Source organism: Aegilops tauschii, chromosome 2 (assembly GCF_002575655.3).
Source record: "Aegilops tauschii subsp. strangulata cultivar AL8/78 chromosome 2, Aet v6.0, whole genome shotgun sequence".
Taxonomy (NCBI): domain Eukaryota; kingdom Viridiplantae; phylum Streptophyta; class Magnoliopsida; order Poales; family Poaceae; genus Aegilops; species Aegilops tauschii.
Genome location: NC_053036.3, coordinates 116,479,149 through 116,501,843, shown reverse-complemented (window position 1 = coordinate 116,501,843; position 22,695 = coordinate 116,479,149). Strand labels below are relative to the sequence as shown.

The window sequence follows — 22,695 nt, the reverse complement described above, 5'->3', positions numbered from 1 at the left end:
TTACTCACTCAGGGAAACGACGGGATCCCTCGCAACCAAACAAGGCCTAAGTTTTACTTTAATTTTTAGAAGATCGGCTAGAGATGCTCTAATAAACTGAGGCGCGAAGAGAGAGGATCAGGCCATTGAGATGTCTTTCTGCAGGAGACCAAGTTACCCAAACGATCCATGGGTTTCTCGACTCATAAGTACCCGTGACAGTCCGAGGGTTGGATTGTCAACACTGATCCTAATCAGCACTCCAAACTACTACTGGTAACATTCATACTTCAATACTACTACTTGAGATGAACTCTCAAACATTGTCGAACACTTCCCAGGGATCACTAGCCGCATGCGTGCAGAAGTTATTTTTTTCCTCTCATCACATCACATGACGGCGCAGGAGTTGGCGTTGTCGTCGTTGAACATGTCGGTGAGCTGGTCGTCCTGCCTGCTGACCTGGCCGGACACGTTGCCGTAGCCGGGCTCCTGGCTCCTGACGTAGCCGGCCGGGGCCCGCTTGTCATAGGTGCCGGCGACGTAGGGCTGACTGACCTGGCTGTAGGGCACGTAGGGCCATATCTCGGCCTTCTTCCCCGTGGACTGCGCCTTCCTCAGCACCTTGCTGGGCTCCACGTACCCCGCCACCGTCACCTTCTGCTGCTTCCTGTTGATGTTCACTGATCGGACCCCTGAAATTACAGAGCTCATAGTTAATCCAAGTGCTTATCCACTAGTGTGAAGTTGACGTTATTGATTTCCTTTAGATTTGCCAATAAGAACGGTAACAGAAGTCCTAGTCCAAGTGATGTTGTAATGTTTCAGAAAGTAAAGATGCAAAATTAGTGCGAGAGATGCAGCTTCTGCATGTGGAAACATCATTCATGTGTCCGTAAAGTAAATACTCCATGTTCATTAAATATATTTTTCTTGATCAGAAAAATCCTGCTCATATTTGGTAAACTTAATGTGTGTAGCATTCTTACAAGACTTCTTTTTGCTTCAGTAAAACTATAGAGTCCAGACTTCAGACCATGAGTATGTTCGAAAGAAACACTTGTGTTCTAGTGCATATTTACCTCAGGGAGCATGTTACTCAGATGATCTCTGCCGAAGATTTAGGGAAGAAAAATGTGTTATAGTGCATTTGTGCTATGAATAAAGACAAATGCGTTACGACAAGTTTCATCATGAAACGTGCACACGCCTTATCTGTTCCTGTTCTAACTAGCTGAGCAAAGGAGCAGAGATGGAAGTAGAACCTTTCAAGGAGCTGAAAACGCAGCTCATAATAAATTGAAACTCAATCAGTTTTTTTTGTCTAAACGTGCACATAAGAAATGATGTCCTGCTCAAGTGAGGCTGCAACTAATGTTTCAGACTCCCCGCATAAAAAAAAAACTGAAGTTTCAGACAGTAAAGATGCTTGAAAGGACATTTTTTATCTCCCATGTTCAGCGAGGCCACGGTGCTAGATTGTTTTTTTTCCTTTAGCTTGGCAAACTAAAACCTCCATCAAATATATAGGCCTCCATTTTGTTCAGTGAGGGGTTTTACCAAACTAAATCCTACTGTACATTCTTGGGCAAAGAGCATTCTTGTGAGGTCGACACAACTATTTCCAGTAAGGCCCTAATCATATCAAAACCTCTTTTGCATCAGGGCGTATGTGTAGAACAACAGATCAAAGCATTTATAAGAACATGTGGTTTAAGCAGTTTTTTTTTTTGAAATATGGTTTAAGCAGTTATGAAACTCTGTTATTGCACTTCAACGAGCATGCATGCTTCCTGTTGTGAGTACTACTATTGGATAGATCAAAATGTGCTGCAACAAGATGCACTATGAAGCGTGCGCAACTGCGCATGCCTTGTCTGTTCTTTCTAAGAAGAGGAGCAGAGGAGCAGAGAGAGGCCGAACCTTTCATGGAGGAGAGCGCGTTCTTGACCTTGCGCTCGCACCCCTCGCAGTCCATGCTGACCTTGAGCTCCACCGTCTGCATCTGCTTCCTCCTCCTCCTGTTGCCGTAGCCGTGGCCATGGCCATGGCCTCCGCCGCCCCCCAGCAGCCCGGACAGGTACTCCAAGGTGCCCCCCACTCCCATCACAAGCTCTCTCTCTCTCTCTCTCTCTCTCTCTCTCAGCAACGAGAGCAACAAGCTGATGAAGAAGAGGCTCACAAGAACCGAGTAGACCCCTGACCAAAGATGTTTCTCTCAAAGATGGTTCTCTCAGTGTCACTGACCGAAGATGTGAGATATGGGTGGAAGCAAGGCCGTCATTTATACGCAGCCAGTGCAGCTGCTGCGTGTGCTGCCCCTTGCGCAGTGACAGACAGCAGACGACGGGGGAGGGGAGAGGCTTGCAAAAGGACCATGCGAGACCTTTTTCTCTCGCGCGACAGTGGTTGCGTTGATGTTGATGTGACCAGGACAAGGAAGAAGAGATGAAATCAATGGTGCGAGGAAAGGGATAGGACGGGGGCTAGCCGCGTAGGAAGGAAATCAATGTCGAAGGGGAGATGGTTCTTGGAAGTTGGAAGCCACAGTGGCCTAGGGTGGCTGGCTATGCCTCTGTCTATGGCCTGCCTGTCTTGACAGCCATGTGTGCATCAGTGCATGCATGCGTGCATGCGCTCTCCTGGCCCTGTAGGCCTTTGGAAAAGCGCATAGCCATAGCCAGGACCAAAGCTGCAAAGAAGAAGGAAAAAAGGCTCTCTGGGCTTCTGAAAGAGCAGATTCAGAGAGGTTTTCAGAGATGGTAATAAATAAAGATAGAAGGGGAAATAATACTTAGTAGAACCAAAAACAAATAATGGCAATGTGCTTGGATGATAATGGCTGTGTACTTGGCCCCAAGATATTTCTTGAAGAGCTTCCAAGAAGAGCCTACCTGCTCCCTCACCAGCTGTGTTTTGTTCAAGTGTTGGTAGTGCATCGACGGGTCCTGGAACGGGGCACGCCACCCAGACGTGGAGCAAAAATGAAATGGGGAGGCGCGTCCCTGTCGAACCCAGCGTTGCGCGCAGCATGTAGCCGACTGGTTGGTGAATGGTGACGAGACGCCCCCCCCATCCCATGTCCTGCTGGTTGGTTCCAGTGGTGGACGGTTGCGTGCTCCGTGCCATGGACACCGCGCCGTCCATGACGACGAGGGAGCGGCACGGCACGGCACTGACGCTGCTGCTGCTCTACGTCTGCTCTTTGCTCTACTCCGGCACGGCGGCACCCCAGCCCAGGTTTCTGATTCTTTTCCGTGGGTTCAAAAATGCGTGAGAGATAGATACTCTTTTCTGTGTGCTAAAAAATGCGTGCAAAATTCTTTCAAAAAAAAAAATGCGTGCAAGATACACGTGATCTATGGCCTTTGGCCGCCTCTAGCTTCTTTTTTTTTTTGAGGGACCTCTAGCTTCTAATGGTAGGGCGCTGTCGCGATGGAACCGCCTGCAGTTGCCCGGGTTGTAGTACCAAATGATCGGTCGGTTGTTCGCAACCAATTATTGGCATTTGGCGGCAACAATGCCGGGCGTGAACTGAATGGAGAGATTCAGGCGTAGTGCATGGTACATTGGTACGTACGTCGATTATTGCAACACATCATGGACATGACGGGGCAAACGGCCCCGGGAGAAGCATTGTATCGCCACCTTTGGTTGCACTGCAGGCCAAAGAGAAAAAACACAAGGGGGCTTCACGGCCGTGTCGACATAAAATTCCAAGAAGCAGAGCGGAACAGCGCGCCAGGGATGGTAGATAGGTTTGGGAACGAATTGACTCCGCACCAACCGTGACGCAATTGCGCCCGAAACCAAAACCCACACGGACACGGTACATCACGCCACACCACTCGCTCTGCGGTTGCATCGCATGCACCTTTCTTTTTGAACCTTTCTGCAAAGGAACAGATCAGATCAGATCGGCGCGGCGCGTCCACGAGGAGACGCAGCGACTGGCGAGATATCACACCGCAGTGCATTTCGATGCGATGCAGCAACTGGTGAGTGAATGCACACACCTATTACTTTGGATAGTTTTCCGCTAGTTTACAAAGCTGGCACCTGGCAGAAAGATCTGGCTGGCTGGGATGGACACAGCAATAATATCCGAGGGGCGCCCAACATACCACACCAATACCAAACAGAAAGTTGAGAGGGGCGATGGAGAGAGAAAACAGACAGGTGATCAGGGAAGCGACAGCCTATTTGAACACGATCATCAGCCTAAAAGGGGTAGCAGAGGCTTGAGGCTGTCACGCACTCATGTGCAATGGTATCTTATCACAATGAAATGAAATGTCTCTGGACTTCAACGCTTGGAAACGAAATGTCTTTTATTCCAACAAAACCTTTCACCAGCACCCAGCAAGATGGCACTCACCAACCAAACGCTAGCTTAATTGCAAATTTATCGACGGGATACTCAAATGTGGTTCCTTCCCTTCAAAAATTATTGCTCACCGGCAACGTTGTTTGCCAGTGGAAAGAGTAATCAGCACTTTTTGTTTGGTGCCTCTGGCTTCTCCGACTCAGAACAAGAACAATCTGAGCACTACAGCCGTTCTCGGCTTCTAGTAACTTGCTAAAAGGGGGAGCTGATTTTACGGATGCCGTACACATTAGATACACATCATCAAAACAGAACGGGACAGGAAACTGGGAGGTTGGCTGTCATTAGTATTTAAAACTAGAGAAACAACTTATGGAAAATTGCCTGCATAGTTTGTCGGGCGGTGAGACTTGGAACATTTAGGTTCTTCCATTCCGAACGGCAATGCACCAGTGGCAATGGCTAATCCGAACGAAGAAAGAGCGAAGAGCTACTCTATATAAGGGCCTTGACACCAAGTTGATGCATCTCACGCAACCGCCAAACTGCGTAGTATGATTCTTCTTCTGGCAACTCATCGCTGTCCATGAGTTGCATTGCCCATTGATAGTAGACGGTTCGAATGGAATCCTGGAATAATTCGAGACAAAAACAGGTGTATCACTTCATCTATCAACAGAAATGGACTAGGCTGTCGCCACATATTAAGAGAAACTAAGGAGAGCACTTTATATGCACTTTGAATTGCTTGAGTGCAGCCCGATCATGTGTGACTTGTGCTAATATATACTTTCAAGTATCCGCATATTAGAATAAATGAAAACTTAAGACTACCACATACTCAACAAATTGCTTGCGCCTATAAAGCTCTAGCACTAGCTCGAAAATTGAAAGAAACGTCTATGAAATGAAGTACTAGTCAGGTCCAAGTTCAAGTTATGGAGACATCATGAAACTATTTCACCTAGACAACTCTAGTGACACGATTTGCTCTCTAGCCTTGTTAATAATAGTTAGTTGCACATACTCAGGCATTACAGGAGATATTCAACAAACTGCTAGCGACTATAACATCAGCTTGAGAATTGAAAGAAATATCTAAGAAATTCTAATCAGGTCAAAGTTCAAGTTTTGGAGCTAACATGAAGCTATTTCACCTAGACAACTCTAGTTACACGACATGATTTACTCTGTAAGCTTGACAATAATACTAGTTAAAAAGATTGTACACACTCAGGCATTCCAGGAGATGTTGCCTCTGTCATATACTTAAATGCAATAAAAGGTCGCTAACCACTAACTGAGAAAAAAAAATCCATGCACAAGTAAATTCAATCAAGCATGTTAGTTAGTATAATACGAATGCTAAAGGGCGGCGTCTTCTGAGTTAACAACGGTGTTACCTTCTACTCCCTCCGTTCCTAAATATTTGTCTTTGTAGAGGTTTCAAATGGACTACCACATACGGATGTATATAGATATATTTTAGAGTGTCAATTCACTCATTTTGCTTCGTATGTAGTCACTTGTTGAAATCTCTAGGAAGACAAATATTTAGGAACGGAGGGAGTATGAGCTTACCACACATAAAAAATACATACAAACAAAGTGCACAGCTACATATGGCCCTAGTAAATAGCCTACCTGTCCTCCTTCTGTTACTTGTCCTTCTTTATCACGAATACAATGAATCTCCTGTGTTCGGAACTGAAATGGAGTTTGGAAACAAGGATACACTGTAAGCAGAACAGATAACAAGAATGAAAAAAACAATGAATCAATATGCCACTAGGCACTAACCATCACGAGAATGATGGGTGCTGATCCCAACATCTTTGTTTCCCTTACGTCAGCATCAGATATGTGAAGAATCTGCAAAGGCAGTAGAAATTCAGAAGAAAAAAATGTTATTTTTATTTTACAAAGAGAGGAGCTATTTTGCAGTTTTTTCTTAATATATTCCAGCTTAGGAGCATCAAACTATAGTGTTGTGAAGAACATAGTTTGTACAAGTGAACTAAAATCTACAGAGGGGCTGACAACATTTATAAAGGAATCAAAGAAAAATATAGATAAACGTTGACCTACCTTGTGATCAAAAAACATGCCTTGTGATGCATATCCTTTCCTCTCACCTTCGCATCGTTCAAGTATTTCCTTGGTGCAGTACTTTTTTAAAGTCTTCAGATCACCCTGAAATTATAACAAGTAACTTTGAGATAATAAAATCGCTATATATTTACCAATGTGCGCATTATTTCGTATGTAAATTAGACAACATGTAATGAATAGTTTGGCACCACTTTCTTCCATGCTTATACACATAATTAAAAAAAAAGCTAACATGCTCCATCAATGGTTGGTGGAATCAAAATCTAAACAAGATTGCAAGCAGCAAAAAAGAGGCTTCCGTAGCATTCTCATCAACTCGTTTATGTGATGGGTGTGTGGAAAGATATAAATCAAAAGTTTTCCAGAGCAAGGCAAAGAGCACCAAGGGGGTTGCCATGCTCATCCAGGGGAAAACTGGGCATAAATCATTCATTTGTTCAAACATTTGTGAGATTATCGCCATGAGGTAAGACTTGTTCTGGTAAATGTTTGTGACTTTCTTTCCAAGCTATATGAATAACAGAGCACCTAATTATTTTCTCAAGAAAATGATGAGAGATTGTTTTTCCTTGGCTAGATGAAGGTTACCTTTGAATATGCGGTAAGAACAGGCTTGATCATTTCTTGAACATCACCAATAAAATCGGATAATGAAAAGGATCTGTGGACAAAATGGTGGAATACAGTTCAGCAACATTCTGAAACTTCTCAAAGTAGAGTTGCATGTCTTACGGGTCACGTCGCCGAATTTCCCTGAAAGATGCTGCAGTAGCTGTCTCTTCAAAAATAGTTTCATTAATACTGCATGGAAGGAGCAAAGACAAATCAATCAGATAATCAATAGATGCATTAAATATTACAAATGAAGAGAAAAGATATCAAGTGTTTTGCAACAACAGGAATAGATAATCACATTAGGTTTCAAGCCCTATTTATGCTACAAGTGGAAGCACGGAGTTTAAAAAAAAAGAAATGGGATAAAACAAATATCATACAGTCAAGGTTGAACAAATAAAAGTTTATAATGGAGTGCAATCATACTCTTGAATTTTCTGAACTACTGGATGGTCACTTGTCTCCCATCGTTCTCGGACATCCTCAGCTACCTGCATTTGTAAGTACACAACATAAAAGTGAATACACATGACCCACAGTTTTAATTAAAAAAACTGTGGTTTTCTGATGGTACCTCTTGTCCCTTTGTTACAACAGGTTTGGTGTACTCGTTCACCTTTGTTACGACAGGTTTGGTGTACTCATTCACCCTCTTATAGACTGGATGACCTCGCATCTTTACACAGAGAAAATGTTTTAGATGGAAGACCGGTGTGAAAAAATAAGGAGGCGGAGTCTCCACTTATGATACCTTATTCTTGATTGCTTCCCATTTTTCACCCACCACTGACTTCTTTGTTGGTACAATAACTATATCAGTTCTTGTACTCTTCTCTACAGCTGCAGAATAAGCTTGCCTAATATGGTTTTTCTTTTTTCTGCTAGAGCTAGAGCTTAGTTCATCTTTGACAATTTCATATCCCTGCTTAGCTAAAGTTGAGACTCTTGTGTCCTTCAATTTTGCAAATGCACCAGACACAACTGGTGAAGCTGATGAAAATGTTGACCTTAATTTATCAAACAACATATAGGCACTTGTGGCATCTTGGGACTTGTCATCTGAGTGTGAGGACGCCTCAGTTTTCCCGTGATTTGAAGTTCCATGTGAACCATCTCTGAAGCTTGAAGTTCCTTCCTTTCCTAGTCCAAAGCTTTCCTTCACCTGTAATGATTTCCACTAAATAAAAAAAACCTTCTCTGATGGAAAGCAACATCCATATTGGATTACTGATATTCACTTAACACTACCTCTTCTGTAGCAGCAGACATTTTTTCTTTAACATTTGCAGTAACCTGCAAGAGAACAAAACAAAATTCTGAACATGTAAAAGAGAAAGAAATGAAAACATGTTTTGCAAGATCAAATGATTGTCTTTGAAGACAAATAGACAATTGTGGCTGACAAGGTGGCAATGGGGATTACCCAGGCGGGTATTGGACTCACATCCCTGTCCCCGCGACAGCCCTCCCATGCCCATTCCCATCCCCATACCCGCATGCGGGGATGAAAATCTACCCATCCCCATCACCGTCCGGTTTTTTATCCCCATGGGGAAACCCATACACGCAATCAACAACAACCTTCGCTAGTATTTCAATATAAAAAACAACATTTCAGCATAATAAACAATATGTTGTGGCTAGGTTAGGGATTTCTTAGGGCTTTGGGGGCCAAAGGGACGGGATGGGTGGAAATTTGGGTGGGTAAGGGCGGGAATTACCTTGGGTCTACTAGTTTCAGAGCCCGCATATAAGGCCTACACGGGTAAGGCGGGGAATGGGCAATAATACTATCCCGTCCCTGTCTTGCGCGCTGGGTAAGGTATTTGACCCACCAGCTTCCCCGTGGGCATTAAAGCTAGCACATCCCCATCCACTAATAGAGTAATTAACCACGGGGACGTGGGTAACAGTTAACCATTGCCAGCTCCGCTTACCTTTTTGGATGTTGCCTCAGCTTCAGTCATAACATCTTCAACACTCTTGGAAATTGTCTCGGCTGTTTTCTGAGTTCTGCATAGGGCATTTTATAATATGTTCAAAGAAGCCTCTAAAATATATAGAACTTATTACATACAAAGGTTTCAATGAAGTGCTATATGTATACAACTTAAAATGAAAGAAGTGCAGTCTTTTTATCAACTTATACCTTACTTTGAGATCTTCCTTTACCACACCAAGTTTCTCACTGAACTCCTTCATGGATTTCTGGAATTCAGGATTACTGCAGTTGAAACATTGAAGTAATAAAGAAAAATGCAAAGAAAAGAGCAGAGTGTTGACAAGCATAATGGCTCATCATGGTTGTACATAACCAAAGGCGCAAGTACAGTAAGTACATACCATGCTAGCCACAAGTACAGTATGTGTTAAGCATGCTGCTAAAATAATTAAATTTTCCTTTTAATTTTGGTGGCGGTGAAGACCATAGAGAGTAAAGCATACCTCTTAGCCTCACCCTTCAGCTGCTTTGAGAACTCGTTGAACACACTTAGATTCCGATTATTCAGATGCCTATATCCAGTAACGGCTTGCACATTGGCAGTCGTTGCCTATACCACGTTAAAGAATAGATGGCAGTCAGTTAACCACATGCAATAATATAGAGCGATGAATACAGTATGAAATAGAGTGTGCACTGTGCAGGAAACAGAATCCAGAAACATTCTATATTGACTACATTTCATATTGGAGAACAAAGACACGGAACTATTTTCAGACTTCTACATCAGATTAATTACTTATTCATTTGCTACTGCACCATAGAAAATACTCTGGTATGAAGCCTTAATGAAATGAGATTCCACACACAGGTACTCCCTCTGTCCCATAATGTGAGACGTTTTTTGACACTACTGTGGTGTAAAAAAACGTCTTACATTATGGGACGGAGGGAGTATTTAACTAGGCACATATGAATGTGACATGAACGACAAGAAACAAGGTTCCTCTGTTTTCCTTTTCCTTTTTGTTGAAACCATAAATAAATAATCGTAAGTCTTTTGCCTCCCTGACAACTTTAGTCCGTAGTGGTAACTATAACCCTTGATGATCCTATAGACACGCCAGGCTATACTCCATCGGTTCTGAACTAACAATACCAAGAATCGCGGGCTGGAGGTCAGAAGGAAATGTGCTTCATCTAAAAGCAATATCCTTGTTGATCATCCCAGCGTTCTCTATTCAGTGATCACATAAAAAAGAATGCGCACAGTTCAACACTACCTTCCACCTTCCGATGTGTACAATATCAACTGAAAGAACACAATCAATTAGAATGAATACTGGCAACAAATATGCACTAAAACCACAACCTCGATCTCATCCAAATACTCCCATATATTTCTCCGATACACTGAAGCTACAATTTCTGCCCCACCCCAGTGCTCTCCCTCTCTCCCATGCCTCCACCACGGACAAGCAATTAGAACGGAACAAATCGAGCATGTTATCCCAAAAACCTTCGCTAGAACCCCAATCTACGTTCCCCTCGCTCAATCCAATGCCCCCAGGAGAATCGAACTCACCAATCGCAGCGCGGCCACCGACGAGGGCCGCCTCAGAGCACGCAGCAGCGTCGAGGTCGCCATCCCGGAAGCAATCAGCGGGTCACCGCGACGGACTGGTAGGATCCCGGCGGCCCCTTTGAGCGGCGGCGGCGGCTCGCCGGAGGTATGGGAGGCAGGGAGGGGGCAGAAGGAGGTGGGTCCGGAGCCTGGAGGCGGAGAGGCGTGGAGGGGGAGGCGCGCCGGGGAGGGGGAGGCGCGGCGCTGCTGGCTGCTGGCCCCGGCCGCCGCGGCTGCTAGGGTCTGGGGGGAGAGGCGGAAGAGAGAGGGAGAAGGTTTGAAGGACGGAGAAAAGAGGAAGAGGCTGGACCGGATTGTAAATAACGAAAGTTGCGCGTTTCCTCGTAGCGCCACGAGGTAAATTGTTCGCGAGACGAGAGGGGGTTAGTCGTAATAACGGATTGTTAATTAACACGTCGGATTGTATGCTAGGGAGCAGGACGATATTTTCTTGGGGCAAAAGAAAGCCCTCCTCGTCCACGACTTTGAATTTGCTCTCCTTATTTTAATTGTTTGCTCATTGGAAATAAAATAAGAATAAATGACACCCAAAAAAATGACTTGTTCCACAAGTATTTTTTTTATTTACGAACATTTATTAAGAGAGAACCCGGCAAGGCCGGGCAAATACAAGGGGGTACAAGAAAGAGATCGTATCACATCGAAAACAACACAAGATCTACAAAGATAGAACGCGCATAGCTTGCTATCGCAAATCTCGCCCGCCCAATCAACATGAAGGAGAACTACAACTTTCATCTTCGAGTAGCCAAGCAAGGCAAGAGAGCTTCGAGCTTGGGCGTCTCATTGCCATCGCACAACACCCCTCAAATAGGGGGGCACGTGTTGAAAGGCAGATGGGCGATCAACATATTGGATGAACCGCGACATCACATGATGTATTTTAGTGACAGAAAATAAGTTGCGATAAAATTGACATGATGGACACCCTCTAAAGCTTCTAGGAATCAATTGGCGCTCTTCCTTGCAATACTTTGGGAAATAAAAAGAGTTTGGGTTATGCCACTAATTGAAAAGGATCACCAGCAAGCTTAAGCCATATGAAGGGAAAGCTTACAAACCAAACTGGAAGACTAGTGCTCATCGATATGGTGCTTACATTCTCAACGACTTACTTCTTGACTAGTTTGGTCCTCAACGTGTGGGCGGTCAAAAAGGTTGGCAAATTCATGAGAGGATTCCTCGGGTCTGGAGATGAAGAAGCTCACGTGGAAAATGCATGGTCAACTCGAGGCATATGTGTTCACCGAAAACTATGAGATGACCTGGAATCAAAGACCTGGCATGCTTTGTAAGAGCTTCCCGACTAAGGTGGCTCTGGTCTGAATGGGAAGACTCAGCCAGACCTTGGAGAGGTTCCCCGGTTCCCGGCGATCACACAAGTAGATCCATGTTTGCTGCTTGCACAAGTATCATTATCGGTGATGGTAACAAGGCCAGGTTCTGGCAAGATGATTAGGTGGATGGCCTCTCTCCGGTCCAGATGGCGCCCTTGTTTTTCAATATACCAAGGAAGAAACCCATTTTTTTGTCAAGGATGCTATGAACAATGGCTTCTGGATGCGGGGTGATAGGGTGAAGATGGCCCGATCTTCCAATGAGATGATGACTATTGATTTAGTGGAGTCGACTTTGATGATCCGACTACAAACGTGCAATAATGTTGCACCTTAGAAATCGCTAAATCAATCTCCTAAAGTTTACTAACCATGCTAGAAGCACGATCAATCTGACCACGAAAGTCGGAGTCTGCTTCCATTTGTGGCTGCTCCTTAAGAATCATAAGTGGATGGCGGACAAACTGCTTATGAGGGAGTGGCCTACTGAACCCATGTGCAAATTATGCGATCAACATCCTGAGTTGGCGGTCCATATGCTGCACCTTTGCCTGTCCGCCCGACATGTTTGGTTTTTGTTCCAAAGTTCTTACCATGAGATGGCAACAATTGGAGCCTTGACCATGACCATCGAGGCGTGGTGGAGAGGACTGCGGTAGTTAACGCCCAAAGCCAAGAGAAAATATAGTCTTTGTCAGCAGTGTGCTATGTTGCCAAGTACCCCTGAAAAGAGCGAAACCTAAGAAACTTTGATAGAAAATCATCCTTGGTGATTACGGTGGTAAAGTTGATTGTAGATGACTTATGCTCCGGATGGAGACGAGCAAGATATATACTAGCTTAGAGGGCAGACTATGTCGTTCCTTATTTATGTTTCCCCCCTTCCTTTTGTTTCTATCCCCGGCTATCCTCAGTCATTGTATTTTTCTTTCCTACTATCGAAGAAGGTTCTTACCCCATCTTTATAAATAAAGCAAACACCACCACAAACAAGTCTCATCCGAAAACTGGAAGTTCACAACAACAACAAAAAAAAGGTACAAAAGGAAGAAGAGCTAGTTTGGACAGGACCAAACAAATTAAAAGGTACCAATTGGGGGCAACAACAACTCAAGCCTACTAAGAAAGACACGCCTCAAGGAGGATAGGTAACCATAAGAGGGCATGCAACAAGCTCCTTGTACTTGCTCGTCAAGGGGTCGATGGCCGTCCACTCATGCTCCTTGCTCACGGGCTTCCATGGCTGCAAAAACCCACGTAGTTTGAATATAGCATCAGTGGCACCTGTGAGGGGAGTATGCTCCTGCTGGCTACGTAAAAAAAAAGAGACAAGGTAATAGTAAAGAGAAAGATACCCATTGTCAAGAAAAGCAAGTACGCATTCACCGAAGACAACTATTTTACTTCTAGAACTTTGTCAATTCTGAGTTAGTACCCCAACTCAAAAATCACCTCTAAAAAGTTCTATAATTTTCGTAGATAGAACATGCATCCACCATGGCACAGAAAAATCAAATTTTAATTCGATCTAAAGCAGTAGCTAGAAACAAAAATAAGATAAATTCAGTATTCCAAGCCCAGTGTGATTTGGTACTGTTCAATCACAACAAATCTTGTATTCAACTTTTTAAATCTGAAATTTTGTGTCATGGTAGAACTTTACCCATATGGTAGAATTTTTTTTGAGGATTCTTTTTTATAACTACAATGGTATGATTTTTTGGGTTGCGAGTACTGGGAGCATCCTGGTGACAATTGACAGGCCTAACTGATCGCCCTCCTGGAATACCTGTTTTCGATGAAATTCCAGCATTTCAAACATATTAAAAATCTCATATCTACAGTACATTATACGTGCTAGACTCCATCGCCACTTTGCGCTTACCACGTAACAAGTTTGTTTAACAAGGCACGCATGGCATTGGGAAGTCAGAATTTTTTGCACTGCGGTGTCACAAAGACAACAATATAGTTTGCATGATGTTCCCCGTTTGGCTCCATCAGAGATATTTGATTTTGCGACCTTGAAATCGGAGATGTTCAATTTTGCAACTCTGTATTTTGGTATGAAGGATACTATCGGATCACTATGTCTCTATCGTCTGAAGACAAGAATACATCTCTGATTTAGTATGGAGAATAGCAGCCGCAGGCAACACCCCGAAAAGAAAATCAAGTACAGCAACGGGCAAACAAAAAAACTCCAACATAGATGAACAGCTAACAGGCAGGCAATGTTACCTAACGTGACAAAAGCACAATGTCTAACCAGTTTCAATAGATTCTCAGTGAAAAGGAGCTAAAGCACAATGCTGCAAAAACAGCTGACCAGTTTTAATAGATTTCCAGTGAAAGGAGATCTCAAACAATGGCAGAATAACTTGTAAAAGCTGGTGTCATGGATCAACATAGCTGGCACACACACTCTCAGGATTAACATAGCAAACCTTTGGCCTTAGCGCCATACTCACATGAACATGTTGATGCAAAGTGATCCAAGACAAGCAAACTTTTGCTAATTTCAAGGTTTTACATCCAGAAATTACCTTACATCAACAGATTGGCAGCTCAATTTTTGCTGCAGAGATTATGTAGCTTAAATATTCACCCACTAGCCCCTACTTTAAGCATAAATAATATACAGTTGAAATAACCATTGTAGCAATATAAGAAGTTTATAAACAGCAGAGGGACTAATCTCATTCAACACTCTTAATTTCGAGCTATTATAACATGCACTATGGGAATTTACAAGTCACGCCGCAAGCCATGCTGTCCATACAACTTATTCAAGAAATTTAATTCCCATTCATATCGACATCCAAAAAGTATGTTTGTGTATGAAATCAACTGTAAGAAAATCAGCTTTGAAGATTCCACTAGTGGATGCTTGAATCTACAAAGTCTTTTGTTCTGTAAGACCCCTGCTGTCTAGCTTCTAGACCCGACAATGTATCATCCAGCACCAAAATGATGCATTTACTTAAAATGTTTCCCTTGTAACATAATAGTCATACAACTAAAACTCTTACAAGGACATCTTTGATGCCAAGTGGTCTAAAACATGCAATTTTTTGCTAATTACTAAGATTTGACATAAAGAAGTGACCTTACAGTTACAGATTGGCAGCTCATTTTTTGCTGCAGAGATTATGTAGCTTATATATTCACCCATCAGCCCCTATTTTCAGCATATACAATATGTCATTGAAATAACCATTCTACTATCAGAAAGTTTGAACAACAGAAGGATTAATCTCAGTCAACATTATTAGTTTTGAGCTTTTATAAAGCACATTATGGAAGTTTACAAGAAATGCCACAAGGTTTGGTTCTCCATGCTGTTCATACAACTTATTCAAGAATTCTGATTTCCCTACATAACTACGTACAAAGCTTATGTTCGTTTCTATGGAATCAACTGTAAGAAAATCAGCTTTGAAGATTCAACTAGTGGATGCTTGAAGGTACCAACTATTTTGTTTTGTAAGCTCCCTGATAGGCTGATAATACAACCATGAAATCTGGTCCACATATCAGCTTCAGCTGACAGTGTATCATCCTGCACCAAAATGATGCAGATGCTTCAAATACTCGCCTTGTAGCAGAACAAAAACACAACCAAACTCTTACGAAGGATAACTTCATATATCTACATTCTACGGAAACATTTTCAGTTAGCCATTTCTAACTACTAAATCCCTTGCCTTTCAGGTTAATTCATTATAAGACAACGGCTAACGACTTAGCATTCGATTTTGAACAACTTCTTACATGCCGATACTCTACAACGCGTCAACACCTATAAAGTGGCAAACACCTATAAAGGGATAAACATTTTATGATCAAAATAAGTGGTCAACGAGACCTTTATCAATTATACATCATCTTCATGATTACAATCTCTTGCTTTATTGTTTCACAGCAGAACCGTAAGTCATGGGTCTTTGGACTGATTATCCAAACTGTTCACAGTTGCTAAATTTAAGATACTGGCCATGGCATCAGATGTCTTAGATTCAAGTGCGCTACTACCAAACTTCGCTACCCATACCTCCATCCCCAATCAAAGTCCATCCGTTAAAGAAACAACACATCTCAGTTTCGTGGGTAAATAACCATGCAAAGCATATGAACTTCACCTTCACAAACATCAATTTCAAGCAAGTGAGCACATCTTGTCCATCCAGACGAATCTACGCTTCGTCCTCACCAATGTGCTCATGATAATGTTTCATGCACTTTGACATAGAATGGATGCCATCTCATGTTGGCATCATTCCACATCAACAAATAACAGAAACTAGCATATTCTAACCACCAGATACAGTAATGCCAACAAGAATGGCATCCCAGCTACAGTAACCAGCAAGAATGGCATCTTCGTACACTTTCACACTAGTCAATGTAGCTATTGAAATGTTTAATCCAGACTAGTAGGATAGCGCACAACACAGCAACACCTTATTGCGTGATCCAGGAAGATATACCAGTGATTATGCTTCGAGGCTAGTCATAAGCTACAACAATGCAAGCAAACCCTGCATCTTCTTATACCCCTACCTAATTGCTCCAATCCCAACAAACTCCAATTCAAAACAAATTAACACACACATAAGATTTGCATCATCTAGGAACGGTAGGAATCGAAAATGGGGACACCTTACGGCTCTGGATCACTCGAGCGCAACGGCAGCTCCGGCGGCCTTGAGCTTGGCGGCGAGAGCCTCGGCCTCCTCCTTGGGCAGCCCCGCGCGCACCACGACCGGCGCCTTCTCCACCAGCTCCTTGGCCTCCTTGAGCCCCAGGTCCGTCATCGCGCGCACCTCCTTGATGATCTTGATCTTGGCCGCCGCGTCGTACTTCTCGATCTTGACGTCGAACGCCGTCTTCACCGCCGCGGCCTCCTCGGCCCCCGCCGACCCGGAGGCCGCATCCCCGGCTGCGCCAGGACCTAATCCGGCAGCTGGGTTGGAGGTGAGCGAGAGGCGTAGCTTGAGGCGCATGAGGGCCGAGTAGTCATCCAGCTCGGCCGAGGAGAGCGCCAGGAGTTCGTCCGCGATGCGCGACAGCTTCGGGTCCTCGCCGGCGGCGGTCGCCGCCGCCGTGGAGAGGCGGCGGAGGCGGGGGATCAGCGGCGCGAATTTGGAGGAGAAGAGTGGCATTTTGGTAAATTTCGGGAATCGCGGGGTGGGCGGTAGGGTTTTGCCTCTTCCACGAAAGCATTATAGATAGATCAGGAAAACGGAAACAAATAGTTCGCCCACTCACAGGGAAAGCGTATTTTGTAAAGGATATGAGAGGCGTTTTCACCCATTCGCAGCCCCACCTGTCAGCGACCATCGAGCACCCGCTGGCCGCTGCTCTTCCAAGATAGCAACTGCCCATATGACCCCACCAGGGAGGCACTCTGCGCAGCGCCAACACCACGCCATTCTCTTCTCTCTCTGGCCGCGGCGCGGCGGGGCGAAAGCAAAACCCTCGTCGGAATCGACGCCGCGGCGGCCGGCGGGTAGAATCACGGGTCCCGATCATGCGAAAATCGATTCCGCACTCCGCCTCCTCTCCTCCCCCTCCCATGGAGTCGTAGTCTGCTAGATTCTCCCGCCCGCTCCCTTTTGCTGCGGTTTTTTTTGGGACTTTTTTTTGCGAGGTTTTCGGCGCTCCTTTTTTTTTGGGGGGTTGTTTCCTTCCGGGGGGCGCGCGGTCTCCGGGGGTCCGCGGCGGCCGGTCCGTGCAGTCGCCGTCCCGTCGCGTGCTTTGCAAAATTCCAGTAGGGTTTTGTGGCTTGGGGTTTTGATCTGGTGCGCCTGCATGCCTGCAGGTTTCTGAATTTCGAGGCTCGCTGAAGGGCGGTCTGCGGCCGGCACCGTTGGGGATCTCGCGGCGCGGCCGTCGCTAGGTGAGCTCATCACGCCCGTCCACGCCTCCTAGGGTTTTGATGCGCCCGTGCGATTCGGACATTGTTCAGATGGTTAGGCATTAACACGCTGGATTTGAGGGGGGTTTATGAAGGGTTTAGGCGTAGGTCTGTTCTGTGAGAGGAAATCATAGTGGCCATTGTCGTTTTTCTGTTCGGGTGTTTTTTGTGGTTTCGTTATGCTCTGGAGTAAATTCTGTGGTTTTGATATAATAAATTCTGTGGTTTCGGTATGCTGGTTGTGTGCATGAATGGCCTATGCAATTTTGTTTTATGGTGGATGAATGTCCTATCCAGAATTTTCAGTTTTGAGGACTGCAATTGACAGTTTTTCACACTTATGACTTATCACACAGATGCATAGTGTGAAACCTTTTCTTTCTACATGGAGCACTTAACTTGACTATAATTTTACCCACCAATCGCCTGGTAGCTATATGTCTCTGAAGAATATTTTTGTTTAGCATGTAAATTGCTACTCTATCAGGGTTCCTACTCCCTACAATGCAAGAACATATGCATTTCATGTCTTCTGACAGTTTGCAGCAACTTAAGAAGGAGGCAGTTTTGCTTACTTCATAAATTGAAATTTGTTAACATTTTTGTTTTATTATGCTGGTAAAAATTCATGTTTAATGGTTTAGCTGATTTCTTGAGACTGCAGGATTTTTTCAGCCACAATGTCGACGTATCCTGTGCTGAATGACCAGCCAATTGATCAGTGGAACTTCACGGAACTGAAGGATGAGCTCTCTAGGAGGAACTTACCTACCGATGGCTTGAAGGATGATCTTGTGAAAAGGCTCTTTGAGGAACTTCAGGGTGATATACTTAGTGGAGAAGGGCCAGTTGGTGGATCTCCTCCCGATGATGATCTCAAAGAGGACGAAACCCCTGGTTCGGCTGATGCATCTGTTTGCCAGGCTGCGGTGGAACAAAATGTTGATGAAGGTCCTCAGGTTGCAACCCTGGAAGGATATCCTGTTGGTTCTGTTACAGAGGCTAGTGAGAAAAGTGCCGATGCTACTACAGAGGTTATTCAGGATGCTGTAGTTACTACCGAAGAAGTTAGTCGGACAACTCTTGTTGCGGAGGCTAGTGAGAAAAGTGCTGATGCTACTACAGAGGTTATTCAGGATGCTGTAGTTAGTACCGAAGAAGTTAGTCAGACAACTCTTGTTGCAGAGGCTAGTGAGAAAAGTGCCGATGCTACTACAGAAGTTAGTCAGGATGCTGTAGTTAGTACCGAAGAAGTTAGTCAGACAACTCTTGTTGCAGAGGCTAGTGAGAAAAGTGCCGATGCTACTACAGAAGTTAGTCAGGATGCTGTAGTTAGTAACGAAGAAGTTAGTCAGACGACTCTTGCTGCTGCTACTGAAGTTAGTGATGCTCCTCTTGTTGATATGGCAAAAGCTGATGAAATTTCTCCAAGTGACGCAGTGGCAACCAACGGAGATCACCTAGAATCAGCTCCAAGTGGCAGTAATGTAGTTGAGGAAGCATCTCCACAAGCTGATCGTCATAGTGAGATTATTGCAGAGAAGGCTCCAGAAGAAGGCACCATCAAGAAAGTGATTGCTAATTATCTACCATGTGACGTTGCCAGTACTGATGTCAAGTTGGATGCAACTTCTGCTAAAGACAAGTTAGATGCTGATATTGTAGAGCAAGATGCAGTATCATCGCCTCCAGATGCTAGTGTTTCACATGTTGATCCATTGGATGTTGATGCTGTTGCAGCTGCACCAGGACAAAATGCTGAGACCCTGGTTCCTGTGATAGATTTGAGTGATAATGCTTTGATGAATGGCAAGGACCTCGAAGATTCTGGGCGCACAAACAGTACCTGCAAACCAACCGTGGAAGGGACAAAAGACCAGGTAACCGAGGCCAATCCTGTTCTAGGTTCTCAAATCAAGTGTGTTCCGATTCCGCATGACAATATATCAACTAATGTAAAAGGTGACCTGAATGCTGACAATTCTGATTTGGAAATAGAGGTTAAGAGGGATATGGTCAAACCAGCATGCAACATTCCCTCCATAGGTGATGATTTGCAGGCATTGGACGATGACAAAGAGTTGTCTAAGAACGGGACCCCATTGCAAGAAATAGAATCTAAAACCAATATGATCTTGGACAAGAAAGAGGACAGTCCTGATGGCGCTTTTCCTGAAAAACTAAATTTAGACAGGAGCTCGATGGAGGAGGATGTGATGGAAAGTAAGCATGTTGATACCATTATCAGATCTGGAGTAAAGACTGCGGTTACCTCAGACCATGAAGAGGTAAAAGAGGTGATCCTCTTTAATACTGTTGCCAATGATTCATCTGTGGAGACAATGGATATTGTTCATGAAGAGAAGCTAGTAACTTCATCTGAAAAGAGGAAACTTGGAGGTTTGTCTTCATCCCCCTACGCATACAGTGTTGGATCATTTCCTGTATACCTTTCCTATATGAATATCTTGAGCGTTTTTGTTTTCTTCATTAAAGTATTTCATTTTCTGTGGCATGTTTTATGTATCAGTATGTGTGTGCATGTGTAAAGTTCATTGTCTGCATTACGTAATCTTTGTCATTGTGGATTTTCTGTCTTTGGTAAATCTTGCATGAAACAGTTGTACCTCACATATTCTGCTCTTGTACGGTTTTGGGAAATAGGACAATTTTTTTTGTAGTCCTTTAGTAAGATTTGTGGCCTTTGTTTCACATTGTACATTCCTCAAATAATTTTGATAACAATTTATCAATGGTTTAAATGGAGAAATCATGTCATGTTTTTGTTCTAACTCACTGTTAAATGCAGACCAAGAAGTTGTTGCGGATGAGCCCATCAAACGTCAGCGCCATGTGGATACTCTCAAAATTCCTAAGCAACAAACATCAAAACTAAGTAGCTCTGATTCTCCAAAGGTTGTGGTTCGGCCTGCTCTAAAACATTTTGTTGGCAGGTCTGATTCAACAGCAAGTGGAGGTTCTCAGAAAGAGCGGATAGGTGAGGTTTCTCGACTCTTTTAGTAAAGTAGATTCACTAGTGTACACATCATATCTAATTTTTTTCCCTTCTGTATTCATCGTTCAGTGCCACTTCCTCAGAAGCCTGCAACAACTTCCTTGAGAGTTGATCGATTTGTGCGCCCATTTACTTTGAAAGCTGTGCAAGCGCTTCTTGGTAGAACTGGATCTGTTTGCAGCTTCTGGATGGATGATATCAAGACCCACTGCTATGTTACAGTATGTCGCTAACTTCATCGTCTTATTTTACCTGTGCAGAATATTGTTAGAGGTGCATTTCAGCATTTGTTTACGCCTTCTATGACCTTTTCAGGCCTTCCCAAGTTTTGCCTTTCATGTGTTACAGCTAAAATTTGCTAAATGGTAACAAAACAGTTTGTGCTTTAGCCTGTGGCTGCTAATAAATATTCTGGTGCTTTTTTACGTGGCCCTGGTAGGGATTAATTTTTGGCTAGGTATTCTTCTGTATGATGGATGCAAACCTGAGATGTTAGCATTGTCGTGCCTTATTGTTGGTTCAGAGAATCTCGTGATGCATTACTTGTTTTACTGCTATTTCAAATTTGATAATGTCATGGTGTTGACTTGCCTGCTTGTCCTATTTCTGATCCACAGTACTCTTCAGTGGATGAAGCTGTGGCTACCAGGAATGCTGTTTACAACCTCCAATGGCCACTAAACAATGGCAGTTACTTAGCTGCCGAATTTGTTGATCCACTTGAGGTGAAGCTCAAAATCGAACACCCTCCCCCACCGCCACCGCCTACCAGCCTCAGCAAGGATACAACTCCAAATGCAGCAGCCATCCAACAAGCGGAGGCTAACCAAACCATGCTTCCCCATGGCACTGGTACCACATGGGGTCTGTCACCTACTCCACAGCCTCATACAAAGTTGTATCCCACATCTAACCCCAGGCCGGAAAGGGAGGTGCTTCCACCTCCTCCAAAGCAACCGGAAACAACTATCAAGACACTTGATGATCTCTTCAGGAGGACACAGGCATCTCCGATGATCTACTACTTGCCCTTATCGGAGGAGGAGGTGTCAGCCAAGCTTGCAGCACGCCGCAGGCGAAATTGGAGACGGTAAGGGACTCAAACCTGCTGCTCGCGCCCGGTATGTTGGTGCCTTGCTCATCTCTTATTCAGGCACAACTGGCGTGGCCAGCGGATTCTCTTCCCAGCGTGTTGCAGCAGTTAACATGAAGGCTGTGGCTACTGCTTGTAATGGTTGGTGATATTTTGCGAAGAAGCTTTGCACGGTCTTGGTCTTCATAACTGAGTAGTCCTATTGTAAATTGATCTAGCTCTATTTTCGCTTGTCCGCCTGGCTGTTAACATGCACACGTGGATTTCGATCACCGACTCAGTCATCCTTTGGATCAGTTGAGCAATGTGTTGCGTGTATGTTGATGAACCCTTGATGCTTAGGAAGTTATGAGTCCTGCTGGTTGCTCTTGTTGCGGTATCAAGTCAGCATTTCTCATGTAATCGTGAGTTTCAGTCATGTATGGTTCTGAAATTTCTTTTTGAGGGAACTTGGTCTCTTTATTTACTACTCCCTCCGGAGGGAGTATAATGCTCAAATGTACAATGGCAGTGTCCCACGGCTGTAATAGCCACACATATCGACCACGATCTAGGGATATGACTACTGTAGCACTAGGTTTTTTGAGGGGGTAAGCTAAATTTCATTGATCAAAAGTAGCATGGAGAGGAATACAAATTGGATCGTGGGGGGTGAACCAAACATGGTGCCCCTTGTCCAAAGTTTTCGCAAATTTAGCTAAACTATCTG

General features: G+C 44.1%; 4 protein-coding genes across 7 annotated transcripts; 1 reads left to right on the top strand and 3 right to left on the bottom strand.

Annotated features, from left to right (window-relative positions):
* Window positions 1-117: 117 nt before the first annotated feature.
* On the bottom strand, window positions 118-2,230 carry LOC109756893 (heavy metal-associated isoprenylated plant protein 23). The gene is made up of 2 exons (XM_020315732.4): window positions 1,903-2,230; window positions 118-674 (listed from the first exon to the last, which is right to left on the bottom strand). Exons 1-2 carry the CDS (start codon window positions 2,084-2,086, stop codon window positions 370-372), a joined length of 489 nt encoding a protein of 162 aa, XP_020171321.1. The 5' UTR covers window positions 2,087-2,230; the 3' UTR covers window positions 118-369.
* Window positions 2,231-4,396: 2,166 nt separating this feature from the next.
* LOC109756892 (mitochondrial import inner membrane translocase subunit TIM44-2) lies at window positions 4,397-10,961 on the bottom strand. The gene is made up of 14 exons (XM_020315731.4): window positions 10,561-10,961; window positions 9,479-9,585; window positions 9,183-9,257; window positions 8,971-9,046; window positions 8,282-8,326; window positions 7,785-8,195; window positions 7,608-7,709; window positions 7,460-7,524; window positions 7,151-7,219; window positions 7,007-7,079; window positions 6,395-6,499; window positions 6,107-6,178; window positions 5,951-6,013; window positions 4,397-4,936 (listed from the first exon to the last, which is right to left on the bottom strand). The coding sequence occupies exons 1-14, from the start codon at window positions 10,621-10,623 to the stop codon at window positions 4,802-4,804; spliced, it is 1,461 nt and encodes a 486-aa protein (XP_020171320.1). The 5' UTR covers window positions 10,624-10,961; the 3' UTR covers window positions 4,397-4,801.
* Window positions 10,962-12,893: 1,932 nt separating this feature from the next.
* LOC109756891 (uncharacterized) lies at window positions 12,894-17,174 on the bottom strand. 4 transcript variants are annotated; one of them, XM_073508135.1, is made up of 2 exons: window positions 16,620-17,174; window positions 12,894-13,267 (listed from the first exon to the last, which is right to left on the bottom strand). In XM_073508135.1, exon 1 carries the CDS (start codon window positions 17,120-17,122, stop codon window positions 16,634-16,636), a length of 489 nt encoding a protein of 162 aa, XP_073364236.1. In that variant the 5' UTR covers window positions 17,123-17,174; the 3' UTR covers window positions 12,894-13,267; window positions 16,620-16,633. The 4 variants fall into 4 exon arrangements, with proteins under 4 accessions (XP_073364236.1, XP_073364237.1, XP_020171319.1 ...); XM_073508136.1 differs by having other exon boundaries at window positions 12,894-13,263; XM_020315730.4 differs by having other exon boundaries at window positions 12,894-13,200.
* A 172-nt stretch (window positions 17,175-17,346) lies between these two features.
* LOC109756890 (uncharacterized) lies at window positions 17,347-22,430 on the top strand. Its single transcript, XM_020315724.4, has 6 exons — window positions 17,347-17,469; window positions 17,782-17,859; window positions 18,542-20,277; window positions 20,687-20,875; window positions 20,963-21,114; window positions 21,511-22,430. Exons 3-6 carry the CDS (start codon window positions 18,558-18,560, stop codon window positions 21,985-21,987), a joined length of 2,538 nt encoding a protein of 845 aa, XP_020171313.1. The 5' UTR covers window positions 17,347-17,469; window positions 17,782-17,859; window positions 18,542-18,557; the 3' UTR covers window positions 21,988-22,430.
* Window positions 22,431-22,695: the final 265 nt, after the last annotated feature.